This window comes from Chelonoidis abingdonii, chromosome 10 (genome assembly GCF_003597395.2).
Source record: "Chelonoidis abingdonii isolate Lonesome George chromosome 10, CheloAbing_2.0, whole genome shotgun sequence".
Lineage (NCBI taxonomy): Eukaryota > Metazoa > Chordata > Testudines > Testudinidae > Chelonoidis > Chelonoidis abingdonii.
In genome coordinates, this window is record NC_133778.1 from 7,874,892 (window position 1) to 7,892,423 (window position 17,532).

General features: G+C 55.4%; 1 protein-coding gene across 1 annotated transcript in view; it reads left to right on the top strand.

Annotated features, from left to right (window-relative positions):
• The window catches only part of KMO (kynurenine 3-monooxygenase), a 40,565-nt gene extending 25,243 nt beyond the window's left edge, over positions 1-15,322 (top strand). The window contains exons 10-15 of the mRNA XM_032787707.2: positions 1,798-1,945; positions 7,878-7,935; positions 8,809-8,891; positions 11,215-11,316; positions 11,404-11,463; positions 15,081-15,322. Coding sequence (XP_032643598.1) covers positions 1,798-1,945; positions 7,878-7,935; positions 8,809-8,891; positions 11,215-11,316; positions 11,404-11,463; positions 15,081-15,251 — 622 coding nt within the window. The 3' untranslated portion in view covers positions 15,252-15,322. The remainder of the gene's footprint in view (positions 1-1,797; positions 1,946-7,877; positions 7,936-8,808; positions 8,892-11,214; positions 11,317-11,403; positions 11,464-15,080) is intronic.
• The last annotated feature ends 2,210 nt before the right edge of the window (positions 15,323-17,532 follow it).

Genomic DNA, 17,532 nt, shown 5'->3' on the forward strand with positions numbered 1-17,532 from the left:
GGCCCCACTCCCCTGCTCCTCCCTGCCCCCCGGGTCCCGCTCCCCTGCTCCTCCCTGCCCCCCGGGCCCCGCTCCCCTGCTCCTCTCTGTCCCCTGGCCCCGCTCCCCTGCTCCTCTCTGCCCCCCGGCCCACTCCCCTGCTCCTCTCTGCCCCCTGGCTGGACCTGGTACCCTTCTGGCTCAGGGCAGTCTCTGCTTCCCACATCCTGTGGAGCTGAGCCTCCTGGGACCGGTGCAGAAGCCTGGTCAGTATCAGCCGTGTGTGTGGGGAGAACAATGTGGAGGACTTGGCTGGGCCCCTCCAGGCAAGTGCGTCTTGAGGGACCCCAGCTGGGGCAGGTCCTGGCCTGGCTGATCGCGCCACTCCTGAGGGGACGGAGCGATTCCCGGCCCTGGGACCAGCCCCGGCTGCGCTGCTGGCTCAGTCCGTCAGACGGTCACCTCCCAGCAGGGCCGGCGAGTGCGGCCGGAGGCAGGGCTTGGAGGAGTGGGTCTGTGGGGAGTATGGGGGGTGCTGGGCTGTGAAGGGTGGGGAGGATCTGTGTGTGTTGGGGCACGAGGTGTGGTGGTTCTGTGGGGGGTGCTGGGCAGTTGTGATGAGGCTGTGGGCAGGGGTGCCAGGCAGGGGTGGTGTTGTGCAGGGCACTGTGCAATGGTTGGGGGGGAAGTTCGGAGCGTGCTGGGCAGAGTGGGTCCAGGGGGGCTCTGGGCATAGGGAGTCGGGGGGTGTTGGGCAGGGAGGCTGTGTGTTGTGGCATGGGCCTGCCCCTGAGGGGAAGGGACATGCTGGCAGCACAGGGCTGGGCAGGCTACTGTCCGTCTGGCAATTGCCGGTCTGTAAACAGTGCCCTTGTGCTGGGCTGGGCTGGGCCGCCCCTGCCATGCCATGTCCCATTGCCTCTGGCTGGCCCCTCGCTCCGGGGACTGACCTCCCTGCGCCATGCACCACTGCCTCCATGGGGACTCATAAATATATTTGGTGCTGGGCCTATAAAAGGTTTATCTGGCCCTGCTTCCTACCAGACTCCGTCAGCAGCCCTCCCCAGACCCACTGTGTCCCTGTACTCCTCTCAGGCTCCCTGAGTTTTGGGACTGCACCCCTCCCTCCCGGCCACAACTCACCGTCCTTCAGCACATCCCAAAGCTCAACCCTTTGGCCCTTCCTGGGCTGAAGCCTCGTCAGTCCTGCCCAGATTCTCTGCTCCTTTGCAGGCCTGGCCTCCACCTGAAACTTGGCTGGCCCAGCTCCGTCCCTCCGGGGAAACTTTCCCCCGAAGAGGTAACTCCGAGCAGACACCGCTGGGTTGGCAGAGAATCAGCCTAGTGCCTGCCTCTCACGGGAGGGGATTTACCACAGCAACAGAACACCCCTCCCATGGCTGTAGCGAGCGTCTGCACCACAGCACGTCATGTAACCATCCCCTCAGGGGCAGGCCTGCCCAGCTGCCTCCCTCCAGGGTGTTTCCCTCCGGGGGCTCTGTTCGGCCTTGTATGGAAGTCAGTCTCCTTTCCAGGTGGTCCTGCTGACTGACCTACTTAACACCCCTCTAGGTGCCAAGGGCTAGGTTAGCTCCATGAAATTACCGTTACATTCTGCGGCATGCGGCTGCTTAATCACCTGGTTTGAAGTTAATGATCCAGCTGTTCAGGTTTTCCACAACTTTCAGCACAAGTACCCCAGTGTAAAGGTTTGATTTCACATCCTGGCACATTATGTATCACACTGATGACTGATTCGCTCGTCTCCAATGATGACATCACACATTTCATGCAAACTATCTGTTGTTTTGGCTGAAGGCAGGAGCTGCAGCGTGATTACTTTTTGCTGCCACCCCAGGCCATGATTTCTGTGAAGTGCTCTTCATACCACATCGCCTCCCGGTGTGTGCTGATGGGAGACGCCGCCCACGCCGTGGTACCGTTCTATGGACAAGGCATGAACGCTGTGAGTTTGCAGTTCCTAACGTCCTGCATCATTAGTGACCAAAAAACCATTGCTTTTGAGTTCAGACATTTAGCTCCAGTTGGTTCCATTTGCTTGCACAATTGATTGGCTGGCCCTGGGTCTTGCCAGGTTTGAGGCTTGGAGGAGGAGGAGGAGTTGGCTGGGTCTGGATTCACACAAGACTGAGATTCCCTGATAGGCTGGAGGGACCTTTATGAAGTGAGTTGGTTCTTTCTGCTCCCTGTAGAGTCACACAAGTTTTTAGAGGAAGGCACCTGTATCTTCAGCTGCTGCTGGATGTCTGGATAGCGGTGTAGGGAAATGCATTTGATCATGCATGCTCAGGCCAGAAGGCTACGTCTTCCCTTTTGAGATAGACTGTCCCAGTGCAGGGCAACTGCACCTGAATTTCCCCTCTCTGAGCCAGCCAGTGCACCTACTCTTAGACATCTGCTGTTGCCTCTCTTGCATGGAGACTCCTGTCTCTTTTGCTCCCGAGCGGGGTATTTCCAGGTTGCCTGCTCCCTGCCTGCACTGTGAATTCCATTCCCCTTACTTTTCTCCTCAGAGGTGGTAAACAGTGTAATGGCCCCAATTCAGTTACTGCACAGCTCTTTCTAAGCAAGCACGTTTATTCGTAAGGTAAAAGCATTATAGAGAAAATATATTAAAACAATAGAAGCCCCTACACGCATGGTAATAAGTCAACCAGAGATCACCCCCTGACTCCAACAAAGGCTCTGGATGGTGAACAGTCCTTAGTACCTCCCCAGGGGTTTTCCTGTGGTTACAAGTTCATAGCACCTTTTGCTGAGAACTTCAACACGCAGTTTTATGGGGCAGAAGTCCTTCCTACCCCTCCTCAAGAACTGGGACCCCCCTGGGGCCAGAGATTTTGTCTGTTTGCACGGAAGAATCCCATGCACTGCTACAGGTTGGGGACAAACTGGCTAAGCAGCAGTTCTGCAGAAAAGGACCGGGGGATTACAGTGGATGAGAAGTTGAATATGAGTCAACAGTGTGCCCTTGTTGCTAAGAAGGCTAACGGCATATTGGACTACATTAGTAGGAGCATTGCCACCAGATCAAGGGAAGTGATTATTCCCCTCTATTCGGCACTGGTGAGGCCATATCTAGAGTATTACGTCAAGATTTGGGCCCCTCGCTACAGAAAGGATGTGGACAAATTGGAGAGAGTCCAGCGGAGGGCAACAGAAATGATTAGGGGGCTGGGGCACATAACTTATCAGGAGAGGCTGAGGGAACTGGGGTTATTTAGTCTGCGGAAGAGGAGAGTGAGGGGGGATTTGATAGCAGCCTTCAGCTACCTGAAGGGGGTTCCAAAGAGGATGGATCTAGACTGTTCTCAGTAGTGGCAGACGACAGAACAAGGAGCAATGGTCTCAAGTTGCAGTAGGGGAGGTCTAGGTTGGATATTAGAAAACACTATTTCACTAGGAGGGTGGTGAAGCACTGGAATAGGTTACCTAGGAAGGTGGTGGAATCTCCTTCCTTAGAGGTTTTTAAGGCCCAGCTTGACAAACCCCTGGCTGGGATGATTTAGTTGGGGATTGGTCCTGCTTTGAGCAGGGGGTTGGACTAGATGACCTCCTGGGTCCCTTCCAACACTGATATTCTATGATTCTATGATTGTATGATCAGTGTTAGTTTTAACTCGGGCTATTTAATTGAAAGTCCTTTCTCTGCCTGTTGGTCCCTGGAGAATCCAATCTGAACCAGTCTATGTGACTCTCTCTCCAGGCAGTGGGAGCTCTGGAGGTTTGACAACCCGAATGAATTTTCCTAACCCCACCCCCTCACAGTTCTTAGTCCCAGGAGGGGTGTGGTCCCCCGCCCCCAGAGAATTACATACAGTTTCTGGCCCACAATGGTAATATAAACTTCATTCAATAAAGTTGAACTTCATCCAGCACAGTTTGTCCTGCACAGGAGTTGCAGGAAACTGCCATCTGTCACATGTCTGCGTTGCACTGCTCCAGCCTAGGTCCCCAGGGCTACAGCTATGCGCTGAGGTCCCTTGGGAGCTGCAGGTGGAGCAGAGAGGAGCTGCCTTTGTGCTCAGGGGTGTTGCATTTTTGAGTGGGTCTGCCCCACAGTTGTGTGCCTCCCCCATAGTAAGAGACTTCTGTCCACCAAGAACACACCCTAACAGAGCGCTGAGCAGAGACGCTGGGGGAGGCGATAATGGGGTGATTCTTTGGACCTTCCCCCAAGTTATCTTGCTGTGTGTGGGTGGGCGTAGGAGGGAGGGAAGGGAATCTTTAGGTCCCATCCTACCCCTCCCCTGCTTCTCCTGCTGCAGCAATGGAGCCAGTGATAAGCTGCCAAAATCTTAACAACCGGTTCACTCCCGAGTCTTTGGCGGCAGGTCCTACATTCGCTCCGGGTCTTCAGCAGCATTTCAGTGGCGGGTCCTTCAGTGCCACTGAAGACTTGGAGCGAGTGAAGGACCCGCCGCCGAAGACTCGGAGCGTCACCTGGTGAGTAAGCCCCATGTGTTTTTTTACGTGTTTTTTTTTTTTAAGTCATCCCTGCCGGGGCCCTGTCAAAACTGTTCAAATTGGGCCCCACACTTCCTAAAGCTGGCCCCACACATCGGGGTTGCAAAACTGTAGCAGGGACCAGGTAGGGAAGGCTGTGCCTCCCAAAACAGCTGTCCTCCCCATCCAACACCCCCCCATGTCCTGCCCCCAACTGCCCCCTTCAGAACCTGCAATCCATCAACCCCACCCCTGCTCCTTGTCCCCTGACCACTGACTCCCAAGACCCCCCCACCCTAAGTACCCCCCCAGGTTCCCACCCCCTACCCAACTCGCCCCAGTCCCTGTCCCCTGACTGCCCTGACCCCCTCCACACCCCTGCCCCCTGGCAGCCGCCCCCCGAAACTCACTGTTGAATAATAGCTGACTGCATCTCCAAATATAATACTTATGTAGCCAATAAGTCAGATTTAATAGTCTTTATTGGATTCTGATATTTATTGCAAAATTAAACTAAGTGCTTTGATGAAGCAGTTTTTACAAACACTAGTATAATTGAAGCTAGCAGTTACACTAATTTAATCTCTGTTCTGTGGATATGATGAAAAGCTTGGCAAGAATTTAGACAGTAGCCATGGCAAATGTTACAGAACACCATCGTGAGGTAGGGGATTATATAGCTACTGCCAGTGGCTGTAACCAAAAGAAACGATGTTTTACCAGTTAGCCAGTGAGAAACTGTAGTATTTCCATTATTATACAAACAGGTCTTAAAGTCATTGCCTTTCTTCCTCATGTGTTAAAAGCAATTACATTGGTTAATAAAATTCAAAGACAAGTTTTGTTTTTCCTAGTCACAAAGTGTAAAGGACAGATCCTCTTTAGAATGCTGGGTGATATAGTCTTACCTTTATCTCTCCAGCTATTTTTCTATGTAAAACAAGTTCCATATTTAACCCTGTCTGAAACAGAGAGACAGATTAACATGAATAGGTAATATAGGCTTTAAAAACAGAACTACAGACTGGAGAAAATGAGTCAAAAATAGAAAGGAAATGTAGAGGAGAGGATTTTGCTAGGGGAGCAGCTGCTATTATTTAGAACATACAAACAGGCAACTCACTGCCCCCCGCCCCAGGATCCCATCCCTCTCCCCCTCCAGCTTTGTCACCTCCCAATTCCTCCCCCCATGAGCCCCGTCATCCCCCAATTCCCCCCCAAGCCCCATCACCCCCTGATTCCTCCCCTCCCCTTCTTACCTTGGGCTCCGCAGGCTGCCAGCTGCAGTCTGATTCCCCTCGCAGCAGCAGTAGCTGCTGCTGGGGGACAAGATACCTTGGCTCTGTGCAGCTAGAGCGTCCTTTGCCCCAGCGCTACCTTCCACTGGTTTGCCCCACAGCCCCCTGAGCCTCGTCACCCCCAGATTCCTCCCCTCTGAGCTTCGTCTTACCTTGGGCTGCAGCTCTCAGCCTTCCAGAGCTGATTCAATCACTCTGCAGGGCCCTGCAGCCCCCCAAGCCTCGTCACCCCCAGATTCTTCTCCTTTGAGCCTCATCTTACCTTGGGCTGCAGCTCTCAGCCTGCTGGGGCTGATTCAATCACTCTGCAGGAGCCCAAGGTAAGAGGAGACTCGGAGGGGAGGAATCCAGGGGGCTGCGGGGCAAACCGAGGGAAGGTAGTGCTCGGGCAAAGGACGCTGTAGCTGCACAGAGCGAGATGTCTTGTCCCGCAGCAACAGCCGCGGCTGCTGCCTGTATGGTAACCCTAACAACCGGTTCTAAATTGGCTTCTAAATTTAACAACCGGCTCCTGCGAACCGGTGCCAACCGTCTCCAGCTCACCAGTGAATGGAGCCCAGCTGTTCCTGCAGGTGTTTGTACACACTGCATTTATGCAAGCAAGGGTTGGTCAAAGAAGCACGAGCCACGAGGCTGCGGGATCCTTCCCAGCCCGGGAAAGTTGTGTGTGTTTATTCTGGTGCAGTTTAGGATGCTGTTTAGCCCTTAGCCACGTCACTTTGGGCACTAGATGGACTACCCCTGTTCTCTACCTCTGAGGACACTGAAGCACAGAGATTAACGTCTCTGGTTTGGGTCCATCACAGTAGGGACCACAGTAAAAGTGGTTGATTTTTGAAGGTGCTGAGCTCTCACTGCCGCTAATGGGTGTTGTGGGTGCTTAGCAGCTCCGGGAGAACTAGTGCAGTACTCTCTGTCCTGGAACACATCCACACATCTGCACGCCAGACTTCAGAGTGCCTATTCCTGACTTTCCAGTGCAACCCATCGACCAATCTTAGCACAGTGGCTTTTATACAGAAAAATATATTCGGGACTCTCGCTGGCATCTCTCCCACTCCCAGAGCTGCCCTCACTATCTTCTTCCATCCCTGGGTCCTACGTGCCTCACTCTCCCCAGCTCTCTCTTTGCCTTGCCTCAGGTCTTCAACCTTCTCTTGGTTCTTCTCCCTCCCCGGGCCAAAGGAAGGGGAGCGGGCGCTGTTACTGTGGCTGGGAGTCCCTCCAGGCGGGCAGGACTGGGTCTCTTCCTCCAAAAAGTCTTAGGGAGGATTTTCTTGACCACTCTTTCCTGCCCAAGGTGTAAGGGATGCATCAGCTCGTCCCCACTGGTCCTGCACTGGCATCAACTTTCTTTGGAGGCATTGGATAAATGTGGAAACAAGGTCAAGGTCACTGTCACTCTTTTTACATGTGCAGCTGTTTAAGCTTAGAATCATAGATTATTAGGGTTGGAAGGGACCTCAGGAGGTCATCTAGTCCAACCCCCTGCTCAAAGCAGGACCAATCCCCACTTCCCTACATGGCCCCCTCAAGGATTGAGCTCACAACCCTGGGTTTAGCAGGCCAATGCTCAAACCACCTGAGGAGCCAGGCTTGTCCCTCCTCCTCTGAGAAGGGGCGGCCAGCCAGAGAGCAGGTTCAGAGCCCCCTGCTGCTGCCCCCAGTTCATTAAGGGAACCTCTACACAGCCAGCTCCCCACCTCCCCTCAAAACTGCGCCATGCGTCTCAGAGCCCAGGCTAAGTGACTCAGGCTCGCGAGGCTTGCCCTGGGGGCTAGAAATAACAGTGTAGACGTCTGGCCTCGGGACGGGGGCCAGGCTCTGATATTGGGTGAGGGGGACGGGTTTCAGGCCCTGGGCTCCGGCCCAAGCCCACACATCTACACTGCTATTTTTAACCCTGCAGCGCAAGCCCCGTGAGCCTAAGTCAGTAGACCAGGCTCTGAGACTCGCTGCCGCGGGGTTGTTTTTTGCAGTGTAGACGTACCCTGAGCAGTCGCTAAACCTGTTCAGCCAGGGCAGCAGGTCTAGCCCAGGCCAATGCTCCTTCCGGCCCCCTGCGTGCCAACCCCAGCTTAGGAGCAATAAGGCTTTTGCTGCCAGCTGTTTTCCCTTTATTGTGTCTTCCAGGGATTTGAAGACTGCCTGGTCTTCGATGAGTTAATGGACCAGTTCCACAATGATCTCAGTGAGTAAATCCCTGGGCATGGAAAGCAGACCTGGGTGGGAACTCCGGGCAGTTTCATCTGACATGAGTCACCAAATGGGTGCTCCTGACCTACCCGGGAGATCGGGGACACTTACTGTGAGGGACAGTCAGGAATTAACCATTTGTCCAGGAGTCTCCCAGGGTATCTAATTATCCCCAGGAAGGGGCACATGGCACTAGATGTGCCAAAGCCCCCCACACCCGTTCAGCCTTCCCAGGCTCCTCTCTCACTCCTATCGCCCCTTCCCCTTGCCCCGGTGGGCTCGCAGCAGCACATCTTCCTTGGAGCCACTCTGCGTTCGTGCTGACGCCAACATACCCCATATCACCGTGCATGGCCTGTTGGATTGTGCAGGAAGCAAGTCAAGCGAGGCAGGACAAGACGACTGGCTAGGGGATGGGGAGCCAACGCCAGACAAAGCTCATTGCAGAGAGAAGAGCTTGGTGCCAGCCCTGGGACCCAAGCAGCCTCCCCACCACCAGCACAGCACTGCAGCAGCTGCCCGTTAGCCTTTGGGAACTGCACGGTGCTCGCAGCTGGGGATGAGCCGGTGCCCACAGGGCTAATGGACAGGCAGTCTGCACAGGCTGTGGGTTGCAGTCCCAGAAGCTAACCTCTTTTGGCTGGCGTTTGGTCTAGCCACCTGCTGAGAGGCCAGCTCAGTCGAGCGACGGGCACGTGTGCCGTGTGCCCTGGGGAGAAGTGCATGGACCATGGAACGCCCCACTCTCTGGCTTGGAACACGGCATGGTCCCTCCCACAGGAGGAGCTGGGAGAGGCACCAGAACAGAAGGCAGAGCCAGGGAGCAGACTGGAGCCTAACTGGTCTGGAACTGATCTTTCTTCCCCAGGTGCCTGCCTGCCTGAGTTCTCCCGGCTGCGAGTGCCCGACGACCATGCCATTTCCGATCTAGCCATGTACAACTACATCGAGGTAAGACAGCAGAGCAGTGCTGCGCGTGCGGACGCTCTACGAGGTGCCCTGAGCAGTCCTGGGCTCAGGCAAAGCCCTGGGGCGGAGAACAAAGGGAGCAGTAGCAGCTGAGCTGTTTTAGTAACCTGGCCGTTGTGCTGAAATGTGTGTGTGCACACGTGGGGCCAGATTTATACCTTACGTGCCCCTAGGCACAGCATCTTCAGCGACCCCCCACCAACAGTTGACCTGGTGTTTTCCATAAAAAATGAAACTTTTAACTCTTAGGCGCCCTAGAACGCCGGCGCCCCTAGGCACGTGCCTGCTGTGCCTCATTGGAAATCTGGCCCTGCGCACATGCTGTTGTAAGTGGCAGGTCGGCTGTGCCCTTACCGTGGTCAGAGAGATGTCCCGGGTCTGTGTTTTGTTGCAGTGACATGGTTCTGATATTGTCCTCTGCCACTGCAGACTTAGAACTGGGGGGAGGGAAATAAGACTTGACATCTGAGAACTCCCAGCAGGAAGCTTCCTTCCCCCCATTCTCTTACAGGCGTTCACACGCGCACACCCAGGAGCCCTTTATCAGTGCCTGACCTCCCAGCACCTTTGCTGAAGTGAACAGAATAGTGGAGATTTAAGATTTGCAAGCCCAGTTAAGAGCAGCCTTTCCGCAGCTGTGCAGGAAGGGGCTGGGAGAGGTGCAGGGGGTGGGGGGCAGATTTCCAGAGAGCTGAGATGCTTTGGGTCATGCCCAGGACTTGAAGCTTGGCTACAGGAGGCAGCCGTCCCTTCTTCACTCTACAACTGCCTATTACCTGACCAGGAGGGCAAATTCGCCCCCCCCCCCACACACTGTGAGGGCCTGAGGGCAGGATCGGAGAGGCAGGGGTGTGATCAGTTACTGTCCAGCAGCCACACACACAAATTGGAGTTACTCCCTTACGCCACTTTCCAAATGTCTGGCTGCACAAGTGCCACAAATCATCACATCTTTCGTTCAATCAGTGCATGGCCTGTGTGGAGACCAGCCCTGCTAACTAACGTAAATAGACATCAAATGTGCTGCTCTGAGTTCCCAGCACCGACTTTGACTCTGTTCTCTGGATTCCTGTGGCACCCAGATGTCCCAGTCCAGAGCCTGATCTGATTGTGCCCAGTGCTGTATGCACCCAGAGGGACAGGCCCTGTTCTGAAGAGCTTGCAGGCTACGGGCGAGGCACCAGGGGCAAGTTATGCCAGTCGAAGCTAAGATGTGAATTTAAAGCAAGTTAGCTGTACTGGTCCAATCCCCCTCCCACAGGGGGACACTTCTATTCTTGTATAGAAGGGGCTTTTTTCAGTTTAAATGATGTCTCTTTGGAAGGGGGTTAAGCTAAACAAACAAACAAATAAATAAATAAAACACCTTTATTCTGGCCTAAGGAGTCCTCACTGGAGGAGATGGTGGTGGGTTTATACTGAGGTAACTATAATTATACTGGTCTAACTGGTAAAACTTCCCTGTGTAGACAAGACAGACACAGGCTGGGAGGGGAAACAGGAACAGGCAGGTAAGGGGCTTGTCCACAGTCATCCAGCTCTCCTGACTTCCACTCCAGTGCGCTACCCACTGGGCCATGCTGCTTCTCAGCTGTGCCTATTGCCGTACATTGTTTTGGCCTCATGATTTGTCAGTCACTTCGCCCCATCCTGTATCTGTTTGTGGCAGAGCACAGCGAGACTTTGGCCTAAAAGTGCCTTTAAACTGACCCCTTGCTAATATAGTGGGAGACTCTGCTCCAGGCAGTGACTGCCAGGACATGTCTACACTATGTGGTTAACCTGGCTTCTTGCCTTAAACCCAGCAAAACCTCTGACCTGGGTTGGAAGGTGGTTCCCACCAGCTACCCGGCCTGGCTGAGGGCAGTGGCTTAGAGCCAAGTGCTGCTTTAACTTGGGTTAGAACCCACCACTTCGCAGCAAGGACACCAGCTAAATCACTTGAGTGCTGCTGGGCTCCCAGGCCTTCCCACAAGCCCCCCACAGCACAGACAAGATTTTCTGCAGTTGCCAGGGAAAGACTCCTCGGGTGTCTCAGTGCAAAGAACCATGGGATATGCCCTCAGGCACCCACAGGCGGGTGCTGAAATGGTGAGGCCACAGGAACCCGAGTCAGGCTTTCCTGTGGGGATGCTCACGCCCAGGCTCGGCTAGCCAGGGTGCTCAGACCTGGACTGTGTGGTCCTAGCCTTAGTGGTAGGAAGTGAGAGCTCTGAGTGGCTGAAGAGGATGACAGCAAGTAGCCACAGCATGGGGGTAAAAATCCCCACAGGCACCACCTTTTAAACTCAGCGCTTTGTTCCAGATGCGCGCACATGTTAATTCCAAGTGGTTCATCTTCCGCAAGTACGTGGACAACTTTCTCCACCGGCTCATGCCCTCCACTGTTATCCCGTTATACACAATGGTAAGGCCTTCTTCTCTGTCCCCTCCCTTCCCCCCGGCTTAGTCTCTGCTCACCCCGAAGGGCTGACACCTTTGCACTCTGGCGCAGGTCACATTCACCAGAATACGCTACCACGAGGCGCGGCAGCGCTGGGAATGGCAGAACAAGGTGAGTGGGAATTGGAACCAATTTTCACTGACCCAGATGTTCAGAGCATCTCATGCCCTCCCCCTTTGCCGTCCTCAGATGATAGAAGCAGGTGTGCTAGGATCCCTGCAACTGGTAGGTACTTTTCACAGCCCCTTCTGGCTGCGCTGGCCTGCCATCCTGGGCAGCAGCACCACTCACCCTTGGCTCGAGACACCCTTGGCTGTGAATCTGCATTGCCAGAGCTAAAACTGAGTAAGTAGGGGCCAGGGGATCAGCGCTTCCCGAGAGAGCAGCATGGTGGAGCTCCCGTCTCAGTGAGCTATTCCCCCAGCCCCAGGCTGTGGATTGGTCATTTCCCAGAACCCTAATCAGGGAGCTGTGCCACTCTGCACAGAGAGCACATGTCTTGCCCCAGGTTCCTGCAAGGAGCAAGGTTCAGCCCCATTCCAGCTCTGCTCCCTGCAGTGTCTCCCCATGGCTCAGCATCGCACATTTGTACTGGGTGCATCCTGTCCCCCGCCAGTAACTAGTGCACTAGGAGATAACAGTCAACTACTGCTTCTGATTAATGGAGGTGCTCCTTTAGCTCAGCTGGTTTGTGCTAGTGGTTTTGAAAGTCCTGGTGACAATGGGGGAGGGGTTATTATGCTAGCAAGTGAGGACAATTGAGTAAAATGCCAAAGAACTCTTCAGATACAGAGATTCTCAGATCGTTTTTACAGGGCCGCCCAGAGGATTCAGGGGGTCTTTGGCAGTGGGGGGCTCTTGCTTTGGTAGTAATTCAGCAGCAGGGGGTCCCTCCGCTCTGGGACCCGCTGCCGAAGTGCCCCGAAGACCCACGGTGGTGGGCCCCCGCCACTGAATTGCCGCTGAAGACCCAGCACTTCAGCAGTGGGTCCCAGGGTGGAAGGACCCCCCGCCGCGGGTCTTCAGGGCACTTCGGCGGTGGGTCCTGGAGCAGAAGGACCCCCCGCCACCGAAGACCCGGAGTGGAAGAAGCTCTGGGGGCCCAGGCCCCGTGAGAGTTTTCCAGGGCCCCTGGAGCGAGTGAAGGACCCCGCTCCAGGGCCCTTGAAAAACTCTCGTGGGGGCCCCTGTGGGACCCAGGGCCTGGGGCACATTGCCCCACTTGCCCCCCCTCTGGGCGGCCCTGCGTTTTTACTCTACTGGATGTTCATGGAGAACAGCTGAGGGGGTGGGGCGAGGGATGGACAGTGGGAAAGGACCACTGGGGAGGTGGCACGCTTCAGCTCTCCACACCATTGACTTGTGCATGGCGGCTCTCCCTCTTGCTGGGAGAGAGCAAACGATGGGCTGGAAACTGCTCTCTGGGTTTGGTGCTATGGTAACTGTGGGTTTAAGCCCCACCTGCCAGCATGAATACAGGCCTTCAGCCCAGTCCCCCTTGTCTGACTTTATCACCAGCATGCCCCCAAAGATGCCTTTCCACTCGGCACATCTCCCCCAGCGCTTTTGCCTGGCCTGTGAATCAGATGCCCTGGTCTGAACTTAAGCCAGTCACATGGGCAGTGGGTAGGGCAGGCTGTGCCTCCCCAAACAGACAGATGTGGCCCCACCCACATTCTGCCCCGAGGCCCATGGCCATGCTTCCCACCTTCCCGGGGCTGTGGGGGCTGCAGCAGCACCATGCGCTCTCCCTCCTGGGGCTGGGAGGGCTGCGGGCATTAGCCAGCCTGGGGAAGGGCCAGCAGCTGCAGTGAGGGGCTCTGGGTTCTGGGGTGCATGGAAGGGGCAGGGCCTCAGGTGGAAGGGGCTGGGCTGGAGGAAGCTAGCCCCCAGCCAGTGGTTCATGTGCCGCCCATGGCCAGTCATTGTGCTGAGTGTAGGTGGCCTGTCTGACAAAATCCTTTCCGGCTAGTTACACAAAGTGATCAGCATCTGCCAACCCTGGAGAATACCTGTGACAGGAGGCTCTGCTCACTGCCAGGATGGCACCTCCTCCTGGCAACTCTGCGGAATAGCTTGTCAGGTCAACGCCCCTTCCTGCGGTTCCATGCCATCACTCATCTCTCTGCCAGCGTGCAGCCCGCTCTTGCTCTACAAGCAGGGCCGGCTCCAGGTTTTCTGCCGCCACAAGCGGCAAAAAAAAAAAAAAAAGGACAAGCTGCGGCAGCGCGATTGCACCGCTCCACTCTTCAGTGGCAATTCAGCGGCACGTCCTTTGCTCCGAGAGGGACTGAGGGACCTGCCGCCGAATTGCCGAAGGCCCAGACTTGCTGCCCCTATAGCGGCCGGAGGGCTGCCCCTTGGTATTGGCCGCCCCAAGCTCCTGCTTCTTTAGCTGGTGCCTGGAGCCTGCTCTGTCCACAAACTGCTGCTGTCTGTGACTCAACCTCTGGACAGCTCACTATACACGTTGTCCCCTTCCGGGACACCAGAGTCTCATTCCCGAGCAGTCTCCCCATTCACTGTCCCCTGGGGCCACACCTCAGTGCCTAGCCAGGAACCCAGGCCTGCCCTCTGCTCCAGGATCTGGTTCAGGGACCCTCTAGCCACCAGCCAAGGTCTGGTCCCTCCTGGACCTCACAGCCTTTCCCTGAGTTCTCTTCTAACATTTGGTGCCAGCCCCACCACTCCCTTCTCCTGGGGAGCAACTGCAGGCTACCTGTCTCTGCAGCCTCCAACACTCCTCCCTCTCCCAGGAGTGACTGCAGCCTTTCCCAGCAGCCCCCTCTGCTATCACCTTCCTGCCTTTCTAAGCCCAGCCCAGCTCCTTCCTCCCACCCTCAGCTGGGGGGGCGGGTCCTGAGCCACCCCCTTCTCAACCTGCCTTAGCCCTTCCAGGGCCATTGTGGGCTGAGTGCCCCATCTCAGAACCCCACAGGAGCTTCTGAGAGCAGCAAACCCTTCCTGTATCAGTGCGTCTTCACTGGGAAGGAAGAAAGGAAGGTGTGTCTCAGCTCGCGTTAGCTCAGATGGCGGAAACCCTAGTGAAGACAAGATGATGTGTGGTTTTCACAGGATTTAGCAGGTTAAGGCAAACCCTGACCTCCCCTAGCTTGACTTAATCATGGGGAGTTTTGGGTTTCCTTCAGCCTGCTAACAGGTGAACACCACAAACTGCCCTGTTCTTGCTGGGACTTTCCGTCCTGTCAGCTAACCTGAGCGCAGGATGCCCCTTTTTCTGAGTGAAGACAAGTCCCCTGAGATGTCTCCACTGGCAGTTGTGTGGCTGGAGAGGCTGCTCTAGATCAGCAAAGGGGCCTGCAATGCTCTGTGCTGATCCTTAGCCAACCAGGTGTGACTTCCATCCTTTCAGCAAACTCCTTTTCCTGATCCCTGGAGCTTCGGGGCTTGGCTTAGGGTGACCAGATGTCCCAATTTTAGAGGGACAGTCCCGAGATTTGGGGCTTTTTTTAATATGGGCTCCTATTACCCCCCACCCCACCCCATCCCGATTTTTCACACTTGCTGTCTGGTCACCCTCGCTTGGCTTAGCAGTCGAGCCTTCCTCTGGAGTGCCCCAGCTTGTGGGAAAGGCTCCATGCTGGGGGGGCGGTGTAATTCCTGCCTGACGGCAGGGGCGAGGAGGGTTATTATAAAGTGGTGTGTTCTCTCTGCTAGGGTCAAAACAAACCTTTGGAGCCAGGCTGAATGTCTCCTTATACTTGCAGGTGATTAACAAAGGACTCCTCATAATTGGGGCAGCAGCAGCACTGGGTGGCAGCTACCCGCTCATAAAGTGGCTCTCCCGTAAGTCTGACTCCTGTGCAGAAAAGCTGTGGAGCTGGATGCGTCATCTCAAGAAAATTGGAAGTGTTCCACCGGAAACACAACTGGCGTAAATGCCAGGGGAGCTGCTGAGGGGACACACGCCAAAGGCCTAGGCTGTAAACTCGGAGCGGTGACTAGTGGAAGGGACACAAAGGGGGCACCAGCTAAAGGGGACGCTGCCCGTGGTGTGGGACACAGCGGCTGCTCTCTCCAGGGCAGCCTCCGGCCACGCTGCCTGCCTGGGATGCTGCCCGTGGTGTGGGACACAGCGGCTGCTCTCTCCAGGGCAGCCTCCGGCCACGCTGCCTGCCTGGGACGCTGCCTGTGGTGTGGGACACAGCGGCTGCTCTCTCCCAGGGAGTCTCCGGCCATGCTGCCTGCCTGGGATGCTGCCCACAGCGGCTGCTCAGTGTGGGCTGTCCCTGGCGGGCAGCATGGCCGGAGGCTGCCTAGGAGAGTGCAGCTGCTGTGTGCTGCACCAGGTAATGTGGCGGGGAAAGGAGAGGCTCTGGCCCCACTTCTTCCCTTCCGGCTCTGGCCCTGCCCCTTCATCTCCCCACGTGCCAGCCTTGCCCCCCTCCCCAGTGTTTTGGGAGGGGTATGTGACCCTTTGCCCCCCCCGCCCCACAGGTTGCCATTGGCTGCGCAGAGTGCTTTGAGATCCTTCCAAGGTGCCACACTTTGGTACTTGTCTGATGAGAGCTGCCTTGATGCTTTCTTATTTTGAAACTGAAAACGCTGGTTGACAAGTGTGGGCACTTCCACAGCATTTGTGCCTGGAGCAAATGGGCCTAGCGTCAGGAAGTCTCTGTCAGGCAGGATGTTCCAGAATGTACCTCCACCCTTCGTCAGACCTGGACTTCAGAGCAGAGTCATGCTCACTGCAAGCCACGTGTAGGGAGGCTGCTGGCCACTCGGGATGGGATCAAACTCCCATTAGGACTTTCTGCAGAGAAAGCTCCTCCGTGGTTTTCAGACTGACTCTTACTGGCTCTCCGGGTAATATTGAAAGGCAGTCTGCAGGCAGGCAGCTCCCTGATCGAAGCTCACTGTAGCTGAAACAGTTCAGTTCTGTTTTACTCTGGAAAGTTTTACTGCTATTGAATTTGTTGAGGTCAAGGATTTCCCGGCAACCCCAGGATGAGTACTAGGATGCAACCACCTAGGTTTAGCCTTGATTCAGCAAGAGCCTTGGGCATGTGGTAACTTTAGGCAAAGTGGAGAGTCCCATTGAGTTCAGTGGGATTACGTAGGTGCCTAAAGTCAGGCACTAGCTGAAATGAGGTCTAAGCGCTCATGTAACACATGGGATTTTTAATCAGTAAACTCCCGTTATTCTGTCATCCTCGTCTACCCAAATAAAAGCTGGTTGAAACCAAAAGATGGAACATATAAACCTTTGTGATTCAGACATATTTTGCCACTGGGCATGTCTTCGGCTAGCCAGTGCTCAGCGCTGCCTGGCCTGTTTGCGGGGTCTCCTGGTCACTAACACCTCCTGGCGGGTTGTTGTTCCCAGAAATGTGGCTGCTTTTACTGTTTTTGGAATCAGGCGCAGCGACTGCTCCCTGGAATTGTCATTTGGTGGCTCAGTGCTAGCTACTAGCTTTCGTACCTCTGCCATGATTGTCCAGGCCTGGGAGAGTAAAGTGCAGAATGAGGATTAGTACTGCCCCCCACCCCCCGACTGCACCCTCTTAGTGCCCGCTGGGGGTCTGGGTGTGGGGCAGAAGGCCTGAGTGTGCAGCTTCTTTCTTTCAGAATTGAAAACTGATTTCCTAAAAAATGAAACAACTTGTCAGTAGAAAGTTCCAGGATGTGCCCCAGTTCAGCAAAGCATAGCTGTAGTAATGTCATTCCGCAACTGCTAGTCCCCCTGAAGTCAGTGGGCAGTAGCCACGTATTTAAACTTACACCTTGCGGCGCTGGGACGTAATGGTCTAAGCCATGTGTAGTGTGTGGCCTGAGCCTGGGACAGGGCCGCTCAGAGGATTCAGAGGGCCTGAGGCAAAGCAGGGGAGTGGATATAAAACAGGCACCAGCCACTGCGGCGCTTGTACTCACCGGGCAGTTCTCCGAGTCTGCGGCGGGGGTGGGTCCTTCACTCGCTCCGTGTTTTTGGCAGCACTGAAGGACCCACCGCTGAAATGCCACCGAAGACCCAGAACAACTGAAGGGCCCCCCACCGCCAAAGTGCCACTGAAGACTTGGACCTCTGCCAGGTGAGTAGCCAGGGAAGGGATTGCCCCCCCCCCCCCGGGCGATCCTGTCCTGGAATGGGTTTCCCGGTGTGGGTTTTGGCTGCAGCCCCAGAGTGGGTGCCTGGCTGTGCTTCGACCTTGTGGGAAGTTT